The sequence below is a fragment of the Topomyia yanbarensis genome, chromosome 2, assembly GCF_030247195.1.
Source record: "Topomyia yanbarensis strain Yona2022 chromosome 2, ASM3024719v1, whole genome shotgun sequence".
NCBI classification, from domain to species: Eukaryota; Metazoa; Arthropoda; class Insecta; order Diptera; family Culicidae; genus Topomyia; species Topomyia yanbarensis.
Genome location: NC_080671.1, coordinates 178,048,114 through 178,063,307, shown reverse-complemented (window position 1 = coordinate 178,063,307; position 15,194 = coordinate 178,048,114). Strand labels below are relative to the sequence as shown.

Genomic DNA, 15,194 nt, shown 5'->3' with positions numbered 1-15,194 from the left:
GACGCGATCGAGAGCTGGATGAACGGGGTCAAGCTGCAAATAGCTCACCATAAGACGAATGTGTCGTTGGTCAACAACTGCAAAGCAGTTCAGTGGATACAAATCACCGCCGAAGAGCACGCAATTGCATCGAAACGTGCCCTGAAGTAATTAGGAGTGGTAATTGACGATCGATTGAGCTTTAGCAACCACGTTGATTACACCTACGAAAAGTCGTTCTGTAATCTAGTGTTTCGTCATCGATACCGTGATATGGGGTTCTAACCTGGGGTGCGGCATTGAAAACCAAGCGGAACCTCGAAAAGCAGAACAGGACGATTGCGGACAGAATAATATCTTCGGAGGCAGTATGCGTTATCGCCCAGATGATCCCTATCTGCATCACCCTGGCGGAGGATATTGAGTGCTACGATCAATGAAACGCAAGAAACGTGAAGAAGATGATGAGAATCGGTTCGATGATGACCTGGCAGCAGAAATGGGACAATACGGAGATAGGAAAGTGGACTTAGCGGTTCATCTCAAACCTGTCGACGTGAGTCAATAGAAAGCACGGAGAAATGACATTCGAAGAGACATCAGAGCGTGTGGTCTTCGGATATCCGAGGTTTAAAGCGACGTGCAGGGGGCTACTTAAAAGAAGAGGACCGGGCATCAATCTGGATAATGTACAGAATGACAAGCGATATAAAGACGTGGAACGCAGTAAATACAGTTATGATATAGATCATGACCGTCTTACAGCGGAAATGGCGTGATGACCGTCGACCGCTGCTAGACACCACCAGTCCCGGGTTATCGGGGCCCCAGTGAACCAGACCTGCTTTATCGATATCGCCGAACTGATCTCAGCACCTAGCTGATTGGCTCGGTTTCATGAGAACTTCTCTTGCCGGGGAACTCTCCGTCGGAGTAGGTCAGGCCTATCGTCGGGGACTAGACCGAGAAGTTCGCGAACAAGTCGGGGAGTTGAATAGCTCATCAAGGAAGTAGTGCTAAATGGCACAAGAAGGGAACTAATGGACTTGAAGAAGTTGCGGTGCTATCGCAGACGGTGCTCCGTCAGTGTACAGTAAGATTCACCGCCGAGAACTAGACTGAGTAGACCGCGACGAGACACTACCAGTCGTGCCGGGGCTCAAGCAAACCAGACGCACTAATCCACCGGAATCGTTGGCACCTGGCTGGTGGGCTCGCTTTCGAACTTCTCTCGCCGGGGAATTCTTCGTCGAAGTAGGCTAAATTCATCATCGGGGACTAGACCGAGTAGTTAGTGAACAATTCGGAAGCTCAGCGAGGAAGTGATACTTAGTGGCACAAGGGAACCGATAGGCTCAGTAAATTAGACAGCCTGAAGTTTGCCGCCCAGATTGTCCTCGTAGGGGAAGAGCGCTAATTCTCGACCCACAGCCAGCTTTTCTAGTACCATACAGAAACTGTCACGTTGTGTTGATGGTCGAATACTGGTGGTTTGTGAATTTGACATGAGATGAGTTGGACAATGGTCCAACTAGTGGAGGTCCGACTAAAAAGCGGTCCAGTTAAAAAATGTCCAACCAGCGAATCACGACCGTAAATAAAATGTTGTAAGCCACGAAACAGTAACTTTTCAATCCACTCCGTATGAATTTATCGTCTAACTCGGTTGAAGTCACTCAAAGTTGTAGCAATGCACTGTTACGTCTTTCTCTGTACGGCAGTGGCGTAGTAAGAAAATTTTTCGGGGGGGGGGGATATGAATTTTTTTATATATTTGAAAAAATGTTCAAAAATATTCTGAGCAGGAGAAAAAAATGTTCAAAAACCAACAACTCAGGGAACGGGTTTGGGTAGTCAAGGTAGGAAAGCTAGCTGTTGGTATAGAATAAATGCTCTTCCTCTACGAGGACAATCTGGGCGGCAAACTTCAGACTGTCTAATTTACTGAGCCCTTCAGTTCCCTTGTGCCATTCAGTACCACTTCCTCGTTGAGCTTCCGACTGGTTCGCGAACTACTTGGTCTAGTCTCCGACGATAGATCTAGCCTACTCCAACGAAAAGTTCCCCGGCGAGAGAAGTTCGAGCCAACCAGCCAGGTGCTGCGGTCAGTTCGGCGATTCCGGTAGAATAGGGCATCCGGTTTGCTGGAGCCCCGGCGCGACTGGTGGTGTATCGTCGCGGTCTACACGGTCTCGTTCCCGGCGGTGAATCTGACTGTAAGCTGACGGATAGGTCCCAGACGAAAGAAGTTCTCCCGATACCGATTCTTATTTGGTTTCAGTACCACAACTTCTTGATCCCTTTGACTCCGTAACCGGTGCCATTTAGCACCGCAACTCCTTTAAGCCATTTAGTTCTCCTCTTGGGCCATTTAGCACTACTTCCTTGATGGTCCATTCAGTCCTCGACTTGTTCGCGAACAACTCGGTCTAGTCCCCGACGATGGACCTGACCTACTCCGACAGAGAATTCCCCGGCGAGAGAAGTTCTCCCGAGATCGAGCTAATCAGCTAGATGCCGAGGTCAGTTCGGCGATTCTGGTGAAGCAGGGTATCTGATGCACTGGTGCGCCGATGACCCGCGACTAGTGGTGTCTCGTCGCTGTCTACTCAGTCTAGTCCCCAGCGGTGAATCTAGCTTACGCTAACGGAGAGTTCCCTGGCGAAAAAAGTTTTCCCAATATCGATTCTTCTTTGGTTTTCGCTATTTTTCTATCGGAACAACCGGTGGGGTGCCGTGGTCGGTCGGGCGAATCCGCATGGAGCGTGACGTCCGGTTCGCTGGTGTTTCGACGACTCATACTCGCTGCTCTGTTGCAGTCTATTCGACTAGTCCTCGGCGGTGGATCTAGCTTATACCTGCGGAGAGTTCCCTGGCGGTGATTGCCCGAACCGAAACCGTTGTTCGATGTCCATTCCGCTGTAAGACGGTGTCGATCTACATCAGCGGTTCTCAACCTTTTTCTTACCACGGACCCCTTAGATATCACACTGGGTTGCTGTGGACCCCCACAGATAAACATAAATTTTGTATGCTATCAATATGTTATTTTCAATTTGTTAGGAAACAAGATTTGAAATTCAATATGCACTCGGAAAATATATTTATCTTCGCGGACTCCCAGCAATGACTTCGCGGCCCCCTAGGGGCCCGCGGACCCCAGGTTGAGAATCACGGATCTACATCATATCTCTGTTTACTGCGTTCCACGTCCCTACGTCGCTTGTAATTCTGTAGGCTACATTATCCGGGTTGATGTCCGGTTCTCCCGTTTTAAGTAGCTCCCTGCACGTCCCTTCAAACCACCGGACATTCAAAGACTCTGCTCGGACATTCAAAGACTTCAAACCTCGGACATTCAAAGACGCTCCGGTGTCTCCTCGACGTTCTCACACTCCCGGCACAGTGTTGACGTTGCGTACCCACACCGATGAAGATACTCCTTAAGCATCTGTGGCTCGGTAGGAGCTGTTTCAGGTGGAAGGTTATCTCTCCGTGCTTTCTATTGACCCACGTCGACAGGATTGGATAAGCCGGTTGGTCCACTTTCCTTTCTCCGTATTATCCCATTCCTGCGGCTACGTCACCATCGAATCGATTCTCATCATCTTCCTAACGTTTCTGACGTTTCATCGATTGTAGCACTTGATATCCTCCGTCAGGGTAATGCAGATGGGAATCATCTCGGCGTCAAGGCATACTGCCTCCGGTACGCAATCGCAACTCGTACGACCAGCAGTCGAAGAGTCCTGTTCAGCTTTCCCCGTTTTCTGTTGGTTTTCAGCGCCGCACCCCAAGCAGGAGCCCCATATCGCAGTATCGATGACGAAACACTAGATAAAGACTCGACATTTCGCATGTGTAATCAACGTGGTTGTTTAAGCTCAATTAGTCGTCGATTATCACTCCAAATTGCTGCAGTGCACGCTTCGATGCATTCACATGCTCTTCGATGGTGATCTGTATCCGCTGAACCGCTTTGCAGTAGCTGTCCAACAACAAATCCGTCTTGTAGTGAGCTATTTGCAGCCTGACCCGTTCATCCAGCTCTCGATCGCATCTATTGTCTCCGTCACCGACACCTCCATTTCTTCAAGTGGGTCACCGTTATTGACACATCGTCCACGAAACCAACGATTTTCACTTTCCTGGGCAGCCGCAGTGTTAAGACCCCACACTAATAGAATATATTCGTAAATCGCTAGGAATTAATTTCGTACAAACAACTTTCATAAAATATACGAATTTTTCGTACATATGATGAACCGTTCGTAGTTCCATCGAAACTCTTTTATTTTGTATTACGAGTTTTTCGTGAAAACTACGAAATGACTTTCGTTGGCTTATTATGAAACAGCTTCATTCAGCAAACGAGTCGTTCGCTGTTATATACGAATATCTTTATAATATTTACGAGCACCATTCATCAAACAGTCCACGTCAAAAGAGCAATATGGAGCCATTGTTGATATTCGTCAGATAATTGTTGTTGTCTGACTATTTAGTAGTCGTATCCGTGTCCGCCGGTTGCAGGAAGATTCCTTGAACCTCTTTCGCTTCCAGTTGATTCAGAATCTGGAGCAGTACAGAATCGATTGAGCCGTCGCGAACTGCTCGTTGATTTTGTTTGAACAATTTTGAGTTTTTCTCTGCCGGAGCAATATCGGTGCTGTCAAACATCGATCCTAAAAGATCGAATGCGACCAACGAAATCGTTTGTAATATACATAAACGTTTATTAAAATAAACGAAACATTTCGTTTCTTTCACGAAAAATAATGTCGATAACTTTCGTGCAATGTAAACTAAATAAGAAAAATTTACGAAAACTTTCGTTCATCAAGCGGCCATTTCTTCGTACCACAATAAAATCGATTTGGCAACATCGATTTTTTTAAATAAAAAAACGATTTTGTCAAACATCGATCCCAAAAGAACAATAAGAGGCTAATAAATACGAAAACTTCTAAGATAAACGAATAAATTTCGTGCGACCAACGAAATCGTTCGTAATATACACAAACGTTTATTAAAATAAAAAAACATTTCATTTCATTCTCGAAAAATAATGTCGTTATCAACGATAACATTCGTGCAGTGTACATACATTAAATGTGTAAAATTTAAGAAAGCTTTCGTTCACCATACGGCCATTCTTATTCATAAAATGAACGAAACTTACTATTTACAGGGCACGAAAATACTTCGTTGCAGAAAACGACGCATGAATTCGTGCATTACATGATTCATTATATTCACGAATTTATATTATCAGTGCATCCCATTCCAAAGTGTTGGACAGAGAATGGAGCCCTGAGTAACGCTCGCTGCGACTCGCATCGCCTTCTGCCCTTTTGTTCGTCTGGTATAGCAGTGCTCTACTCTGGAAGTAGCTCTTCAGGATGCCACATTCTTTTATGCCACGCTGCGCATTGGTCTATTCGAGGCTGAATGGCCCGGTGACTTCCGCCATGGTTGGTATTCCATCCGGACCGGGGGTTTTCTTTGATTTTAGTCACATCGACGTGTCTTTGAGCTCGTCGTTAGTCACTTGCCACTCGACTGTGTTACCTCCTTCTTCTTCGCCGTACGGTGTCGGTGACCAGGTATTTGTATCGTGATTCGGGAAGAGACCCTCAACGATTATCTTTAGCTTACCCGGGCATGTTTCAACTGGTGTCGACGAACCCTCGTCTTCATCATGACGACTCAGTACGCGTCCCCCAGGGATTGACGTTTATTTCTCAGCACAGATACTTATGGCAATTGGCTTGCTAAGCTTGATCTCCCGTTTTAAAGAGTCCCTACCTTCTAGATGCGCTCCGATCTTGCGCTCTGAGCCCGCCTTCTGGCTCTAAGACAAGCAGCGTGTAGCGTATTGAGTTACTCATTTAACCAGTAAGCTGCACGCCGTCTACTGCATGGCCCTAGTTTTCGTGACATTGTAACGTCACAAGCTGTCGCAATCCTTCTTGTTAGCCGTCAGCCGTATCAACGTACTTGATTCCGTTGTTCGCCGAAGTAACTCAACAAAGAGGTTTTCGTTAAAGGCGTTCGTCTTCCACTTTAGCTTGCCGCCCGTCTTTCTTCATGCTGCAGCAGGGTTCCATTGGCCGATGCGGTAGCGAATCGCCTGGGGGTCTCTATGGGGATACTTCTCTCACTCTCTCCAGTCCATGTTCGCCGTCAGTCAAGGACTACAGAATGTGGCGAAATTTCTCTCGGTACCGATATCCGTTTCGTGAACCATTAAGCTCCTAGATCCTCGCTTCGCCACGATCTACTCGTTATAGTCCTCGGCGCTTGAGCTAGCCTCCACAACGTGCCGAAAGGAAGGTATCGAGTCTGCAGCCAATTTTCACTACAAGGAAATATTTTCACAAGATAACTTTTGCAAATGAAACTTTGAGAATTTCATTTAAAATATTAGGCATTTTTTTGTTCAACATATTCAATTTTCTCAAATTTCTCCAAAATATTTCGGGGGGGGTTTCGTCCCCAAACCCCCCCCCCCCCCGCTACTACGCCACTGCTGTACAGGACTCCAATATACACGGACTCTAGACTTATCCAACTGCGTTGGTATTGTGTCGTTTTGACGTTTGAATTGGGAGGAAAACAAACCGTTTCTGAGCTTACAGGGTATAAAAATGCGAGATCGCAGTGTGCGTATTTTAAATTCAGATATCTCACTAGTAAACATTATTACTAGCGTTTACAAGTTTACCTAAGTATAAACATGTCGAAGTGTTGCAAGTTACCTCACTGTTGCAAGTTACCCCGTTTGACGGTATCCTAAAAAACAAAGTCTGGTGAAATCTCGAATGGTCTAATGCATTCCTTAACATATGATTTTTCAAATGCCATAATTGAAATATTTCCAGTTAATCTAGAAATGTTCGGATAAATCGGAAGCCACGACAACAGACTTTTCTACACCCAGTCTAATAAACAGAATAAAAACAATGCAGAATAATACACTTGTTGCGGAACTTAAATGTATTTAAAGTGAGGTGGGCAGTTTACGTCAAAGATATATGGGCAGTGAAGTAAAAGCTATTGCTAAAGCGAACGACCATCTTTGTGAATCGGTACCGATCAAATTCATTTTACAGCCCATTGAGAACCCTCAAAAGATTGATCTTCTTAGATAATTTAAAATGCAAATGTCTACCGTAAGTGAAATAATCATGAAAATCAATCAGCATTTTTTACAATTTTCTGATTAAACTAATTTTTTGAGAATACGGCGAGTAAAAGCTAGTGCCTTTTGCAATTTTCAGCATCCTCGGATTCAAGAATTGGGCCTAAATTTCAATAAGTTGGATGATTTTCTGAGAGCTTCAAAGAGTCCAAAGTAACCCCTCGAGAACGGTATCCTGAGATTGGATACGTTAGCAAGTTTCAAATTAATACTGGTTCTATTCTGTCTGCGTTCGTGTACAAAAGATCTTAGTAAATTATTTTTATAGTTGGTACAAACGAGCCTTTTCATTCATTAACTTAAAGTCATGCATTTGCATAAATCCTGCTCATTCACAATATCCTACCAATTTGACCGATTTTTCTGCTGTGGGTCGTATGATAATTCTCGTTTGCAATCAAAATGTAAATGCTGTTCGGCGACGAGCATATGAGCGAGCTTAGAGTTTTGTTTTTATATCTTCCTTCTTCTAACTTCAAGAGCCTGTCGGCTGACGACAATGATCTAATTCTGGCTAAAATTCAAAACTGTGTACAAAATAACTCTCCTTCCGCTAAACGATCTACGTAAAATTCTATTATCAATTTATATAATTTATTACTTCACTAAACAACGCTTCTGTTTTGTTTTTCCTCGTTTAATCTATATCTTGAATCAAAGGTTGCAGATGCTAGTGTTCAACAATGACTCTCCAGAGAATTACTTGAGCTAGAGCGACCCGCCCGTCACGGTGTGTTGTGGCGACGAACGGTGGCTCTCATTATGCTTGTGATGAAGTGGACCATTATTGACTTTTCCACCCACCTGCCGCTGCTGGTCGGTTAGCGGCCGTGGCTCTCGAACCGCACGGCTGCTGCCCGTCGTCGGTCAATCACTTGAGATCGATGACGGTCGACGGGTTGAGGAACTGCTCCCGCTGAGATTCCTCCATCGCCGAGAGTGTTCGCGTAATGGAGCTTACCTTCTCTCGGCTGGTCTTACGGGTGCTGCCGCTGCTGGCGGAACTGTCCATTTCCGGGAGGCAGACCCGCGCGTACAGCCACACCCGGAGACAGTAGAGACAGTAGCAGATGAAGTGGACGACAAAGACGAAGAACACCCCCAGCGCGCATATCACAATCGATTTGCCTGGCTTCTGCCAGTCGAGCATTTTGTAGATGCTCGACTCGTTGTGCCTGGAAGGAGAATGGAACGGAAAGATAAGATACGGTTGGTATTAGCACTCGGTTGGTGGTAAATAATTCTGTTTTTGGCTGCAGTTAGTGGTAATGGCGAAATGTGGTTTAGGGTCTGTGTGTGTGATTGTTATCACACGTTCGTGCTCTTGGGCACTCGTTTACCTGGACCAAAATTATGAATAATTTTCTCATGCATATGATTATACTTAACACAATAATTGAGTTTTGAATTGTAAAACTAGAATACTGACAAAGGTTTTTGTGGAGAAAAAAATTGGTGGGGCCGCTTGGTTGGTTGTATGTGAACAAAACACCAAATATCCCCATTATCGTAAATGTGTAAATGCGCATTTATTGTAGCGGTTTGCCGATTCAAACATAACCGAACCTGAGTAACTGTACTGTCTTTGCATTGGAAACACATTTGAAGAGGGTAACGAAGTCAGTGGGTGAGTCTACTCAAGCAACGTTTCAAAATGGAATTGAAGTAGAAGACTATAAATACATAAGCTTACTGCACTGGTTTCCTATTTTAATAGCATTATGTAAGCTTGTTAGGTAGTGTTGTGGAACGAAGATTAAAGCATAATACCATTTAATGCATGGGGGCGTGTTCTACTTTGATACGGTACTGTAGAGATGCTATTTGAACTCAGCCCACTCAATGACGATTTGGCATTTAATGTGCAGTCACTAGGCGTCCAATTTAACTTATCTCTTTTTGATCAATTCAAATTTTAATAACTTCAAGAAATGATATGCATATAGTACGTAGGAGATAGTCGGAGAAGCTGGTTATTTTGCGACAATTTATGACGAAGTTGGGAGGGGAGGTTTGTGTGCTCTTCTCGGATTTTGATACGAGTAGGTAGGAATGTAGGTAGGAAAGTACGTGAACGTCATATATTCAGCAATCAGTTGATGGTCAATCAATTATGGGTAATTTTATTTTAGGTAATGGTGAATTAATAATTATATTTTATTGATCTTCAGCTATTAGTTGAAAATTGTATGCATACTTTCAGTACCATCTTTCCGCATGGGCTCACCGGGCCTGGGATTTTGGCGATGGATTTAAATCCTTACTAACCTCTGTCTTCGAAAAAAGGTACACTCGAATATTTGTAACTCTTCAGTGCGTTGCTAAAATGACAGAAATTTGAATTGAAAGTGATTTACTTTTCAAAGTCTAACTGGCATTGCTTTATCATCAATACATCATATCAATGAATCGGTAGCAAAGCAGTTCGGAATCGCACAATGATTCGTATTCCATGTGATCAAACCATCAAAAAGCACCAGACAACCAAGCAGAGTTATACTAACGGCAGGAAACGCACCACAGTGAGGCCAGGATAACATTGAACCAATTCAACCGTTGCACGAACATTTCAGTTTAAGTTTCAGTTTATTTTGAGCAAAACCAAGGAACTATATAAAGTTCGAAAGGGATTGAGCCGTAGCGACAAACAGAACACGATGGCCAACAAATCTCGGACAAATCTACAAAAGTAAACCCCTCTAAATTCTACTCTTCCACTATGCCTGGACTCTCTTAAACTGGTACCGAACCAATAATGTTATTTTCGACCTAAAAGAGGTTAATTTTCAAACATTCTAGAACTTCGTCTCATTGTGCTCAAAAGGAGCGACCCCATTCTTTTTGTCAAAAATAATAATATTTTTTTTCCTGATAATAAGAAACCTTGTGATCCTGAAATAAAATGATTTAAATTTTTCAATGCAGTTAACATATGTTAAATTAAAAACCTCACTTTACGGTCAAACGAGGAACGCAATAATATGTGAGCAATTTCTCTTACGGAGGATGGCTTGAATTAAACTTAGACACGCTGTGTTAAACATCAGTCAGGTCAATTAGTTAAACAACAGTCAGGTCAATTAGTTAACCACTAAGTCGCTATCTATAAAATGTGAGTTGGTAGTCTATTATTATTATTAAAAATGTATCATTTAGTTCATTTTCTACATGCGTCTTCCCAAGCCGGTCATAATAAACGAGTATACAAGACGCCTATTGAATTATTTAACAAAAAAAACCTACCTCGACAAAAAATTCGTACTGAAAGGGATTTGGCCAAGAGCCGTTTTTTCTATTCCTACAGCGTGGATGGAACATGAATGGACCTCTAGGCGATATGCGCGCTTAGAATCAACATTATACCGAATGATTTCAAAGGTGGCAAGACTCCGTGAAGTGGAAAGTTCAATGAATGAGAATATGTGGCTTTTTCTGAAGTTGGATGTCGACTCTGACCAGTTTCATCACACCAGAAATATTGTATTGCTCAAAATCAAGAAGTTCTAAACAAATCTAAACGGAACAATGTTACTGCCAGGCATTGTAATTCTCTCTCACTCACGCGAGAAGAAGCTTATCCGATGTCCAACTTTTCCGAGATAAGATGAATCGCAAAATTTTCCGTCTCCACAAATAGCGTGAGAAATAATTTTCCGGATAAAATGTATTTGATTTTTTCCTTCTCACCGGAGAAGGTGATAATATTTTAATTTCGTGGAAATCAATAAAAGCGTCAAAATATACATTTAATTTCAAAGAAAGGGGGCAAAGAAGTACGATAGACTTGTTTTTTTCGTGTTTTGGGACAGTGACAGCAAAGCAGCGAGCGCAAAAAGGATACCGTGATTAACTCATTCGCACATTCTCCGGCGGTTTTATTTATCCGGAGAAATAACACGTTGTATTCATCCGGAGAAGTTGTGTGAGTGCCAATAACTTTTCGTATGAAAATGTGAGTTTTTGTTGTCGCAGTAGCAAATTATCTGGACGCATTTACTAATATGAGCGATAAATGCAATGCCTGGTTACTGCGTACTATTTTAATTCTCGTATTTTCAAAGCTTAAAACTAGTTATCTTAACATTTAAATTTATTGTTTGCATTTTTGGACCTATCAGCGTAATCAAGGTGGTAATACGCAAATCATAAGAATTAGAAACGTTATACCCAATTTATTATGCATGCTCAGATGGTGTACTTGACTATTATTTCTTGGCCAATACATTTCCAATTTCAGTTAGTTCAGTTCGAAGCAAAACACATCATTTCTTGTAGATTAGGCATTCTTTAGCATTAGATCTATAAGAAGAGAAGAACTTCGAAAAAATAACAAAAAAAATGCGTTCAAAAAATGACCAACAAAACATTCTTTCTTTATTTTGTCAGCATTGTGAGAATTAGAATGTGTCATGCTTTATTTTACTTAATTTCCTAAAATATTTACGTTTGCCCGTATACGACGTTTGGCAACTATAGTCTCTATGTTAAAATGCACAGATTGAACATGTGATACCCGTATTATTAGGCTGTTCGCTCACGAGGCGACAGGACACACGCCACAAAAATATTCACTATGGATTTTGTTCTACCTATTTCAACGCTGTTGCTGTTGCCGCGTTGGAATAGGTAGGACAAATTCCATGGTGAATATTTTTGTGGCATGTGTCTTGTCGCCTCGTGTGCGTAGAGCTTTAAGTGCCCAATAAATAAGAAATTTCGCACTTTGTTTACGAAAGCCACCTGAACTTATCACGGAATACAAAGATTTTTTTAACTGATCAAGCCAACGTTCAAATGGTGGACGGTAAACTCGTCATACTTCAGCATATTTCACCATTGGCTACAGCACTCTTCATTCTCGAACAACGTCATGCAACTATGAAGGTCAGATTACCACATGTTAATTCTTTCAGGTTTCTGCTATATTATGCAACTGCTATTAAGAGAAACGTAACACAATATTTCATTATTTTTAACGTTCAAATGTCCTTTTATCTTTCCAATGGCTTTTACAATAAATTTGGTGTGGTGTGACTAACGCACCATGGCGAATGGTTTCTGTGGTCTATATTGGTCCTCTTCCAAAAAGCAAACATAGCAACCAACACTTGCTTGTCGTCCTCGATGTCTTCAGCAAGTGGGTGCGCGACGTTTGGCATAAATACGTTAGACATAAGTACGTTAGGCATACATACGTTAGGCATAAGTACATTGGGCATAATGGACGTTAGGTATAATGGATGATTGGCATAATATACCTTAGGCATAAAGGACGATAGGCCTAATTTACAAAAATGTAAAAGTAATAGCAAGGCTTTCATTATTATAGATATATCAATCCTACACTTGTTTTTTCGGGTTTAACGAGAGACTCGAGACGAGAAATGAAAAATACCATGCGACATATTTATACCTTGCAAGTGTAGGGTTTTTTTCAATTTTTTCCGAGATAAAGAAGGTATCCCTTGATTTAAACACAAGCACATTTCAAGCCTTATTTTCTTATATGTATAACCAATACAGTTACACCCAAATATTTAAATAGCCAAATAATGAATAAATATTAAGTTTTGGACTCTATGGAAACTTGTACTGTTATGTACAGCATCAGCCTTAGACTAAAGATTTTACGTTTGTGACGACATACCTTTTTCGTTTCGGTACCTCGTCACAGTACACAAATAAACTCCCCCACGTATCAGACAGTTTCCGTAGTTCTATTTTGATGGCCTCAAGAATATAATCATTGAACTTAATAATATAGGAGATAATCAATATTGAAGCTGCAATATTCTTATATTCGTTGAACAAGTAATAAAATGCATCATTCTTTCTTTCATGAGCTGTTCTTGAAAAGCACATATTTTCTTCTTGGACAATTGCACCATACATGTATGTAAGAGTTAATATAAGTTTATGTGTGTTATTCATACCTTAAGGGGTTTTATACAAAGTTGTGGCGATAAAATGAGCTAAGTTCGTGATTTTTTAGAGGGTTTTCTGCAAATTTTATTTGAAAAAGCGAAAGACAGTTCGTTAGAAGTACTATCAAAGATAGAAAAAACAAGCTGAGTTTTTTTTACAAAATTCAAAACTTTTTGAGCGACTTGGCGGAATGTCACCGTTAATCTTCTTAAATCCTCCGTTCATTTCTACTATATTAATATTAATGAAAAACAATTGCTTGTCACCATCAATCAGATACTAGTAGTCTTCTGCAGTATTCATATCAGTCTAAATTTGTTTGAAATTAATAGGTTGTACGTACAGAAACTAACGCAAGCTGAGTTTTTCGCATACCACGCATTCGATCTGCTTATTTTATTTGAGTTCAGATTTTTTCAAGTATATACAGTAGAATAAAATGTTGATTGATTTTTTTCAGCTCCCAGAGTAATTCTACCACATATAAAAAGTTCATACATTTACGTTCTTATCGTTCTAGGCCATCACCGCCAAAAATTAATTTTCTTGAAGTGATAATTTATGCCTAACGTCCATTATGCCAATCGTCCATTATGCCTAACGTCCATTATGCCAAACGTACTATGTCAAACGTCCGTATGCCTAATGGGGTACACCCCTCGATGTCTTCAGCAAGTACGTCATGTTAACCCCCGTTCACAAAATCGCTAGTACGTCATTCTGTACAATACTGTGCGAACAGTGATTCAATCGCCATGGCAGACCAGAAATTCTGCTGAGCGACAATGCTGGGATGTCCACATCACTGATGTGGAGCGCATCCTAAATACTACCGTTCATTCCTCCACTGGATTTAGTCCTCATTTCATTATACGCGGGTGTGAACTAGCATCTGCCGATGACAGGTTTTCCGGTGAAGATGGCCTAGAAACAAGACACCAGCAGTTAGAAAAAATCCGAGAGATTCTGGTAAAAAAATTGGCAAAAGCAAGCGAGGGCATTCGACACCAATACAACTTGCGACATCGTTAGTTCGCCAAACATTTTGAAGACGGTAACATGGTTTACCGTCGAAACATGAAATTGTCGAATGCACTCGAGTCTTACAATGCTAAACTCGGGCCACAATACTTACCGGCAAAAAATTGACTCCAAAAAGGGTGCATCTTCCTACGAGCTAGCGGATTCATCAGGTAAAATCCTCGGAGTTTGAGCAGTAAAAAAAAAATCTGTGTCATCTGTGGATTGACGGTATGCTTTCATATGGATTAGTTTTTCAAAAGCAGTCGTCAGTTCCCGATGACAACACCACCACGGACTTCAGTCCGAACAAATTATTTTTATGTCCTCTCTATTAAATTCTAGGAAGATCAAACCTGCCGCTAGAAGGTTCTTCAACAAATTTTTGCAATTTTTTCGAGCCATACTCGCGCAGCGTGGTAAACAAACATCCGCATAACTTATGCTCTGGCACCGGTGGGGTAGAATTTTTCACTTTAAGAACAACAGATACAAACAAGAACCCGAGTATTGGGCAACCCCTACTTTCACTCTTGGGCTGTGGAGTGGAGTAGCAGGCTGACAAACGCAAGAGGTTTCAGCTTTTTGGAAACCCTGGCGAAGTTGCATGTAAAGCTGTGCAATGATGGTTCCGTTAGTAGATACCGTAAAGACGATCGGAAATGAACACGAAATGGCGAGTTGGTGAGCAGTACACAGGCGATCCACTACACCATTGGTCGGCGAAATTGCATTATAACGTGGAGAGTAAGGACTGCCGTGCGAAAATTGAAAATAAAGGACTTCGACAAAGACCAGCATCGCTCCAATTCCGAATAACGAGGAGCTGTCGAAAACATTAGCAAGGTGACATAACAATACCGAGGAAAATTGAGCTGAGAATATGCTGGCGGCCGGCGTATTAGTTGGACGAAATGCTGAGCATCCTCCTTACTGCCTAGCCAATAGCTAGACGACGAGTTCAGAGAGCAAGATCTGAGGCAGTCAAAGAAGAGTGTAAGGTGGCATTCCGGGCGGCTGGGCTCGCTCTTAAACGTGAGATAGTGCTTATTGAGTCCACCTGTTA

The 15,194-nt window shown here is 42.0% G+C and overlaps 1 protein-coding gene across 6 annotated transcripts in view; it reads right to left on the bottom strand.

The window, feature by feature from the left end:
- Positions 1-6,511: 6,511 nt before the first annotated feature.
- LOC131682233 (protein rolling stone-like) overlaps positions 6,512-15,194 on the bottom strand; it is a 163,936-nt gene continuing 155,253 nt past the window's right edge. For all 6 annotated transcript variants that reach the window (XM_058963584.1, XM_058963582.1, XM_058963585.1 and 3 more), the window contains one exon: positions 6,512-8,358. In XM_058963584.1, the coding sequence (XP_058819567.1) occupies positions 8,055-8,358 (304 nt within the window). In that variant the 3' untranslated portion in view covers positions 6,512-8,054. The remainder of the gene's footprint in view (positions 8,359-15,194) is intronic.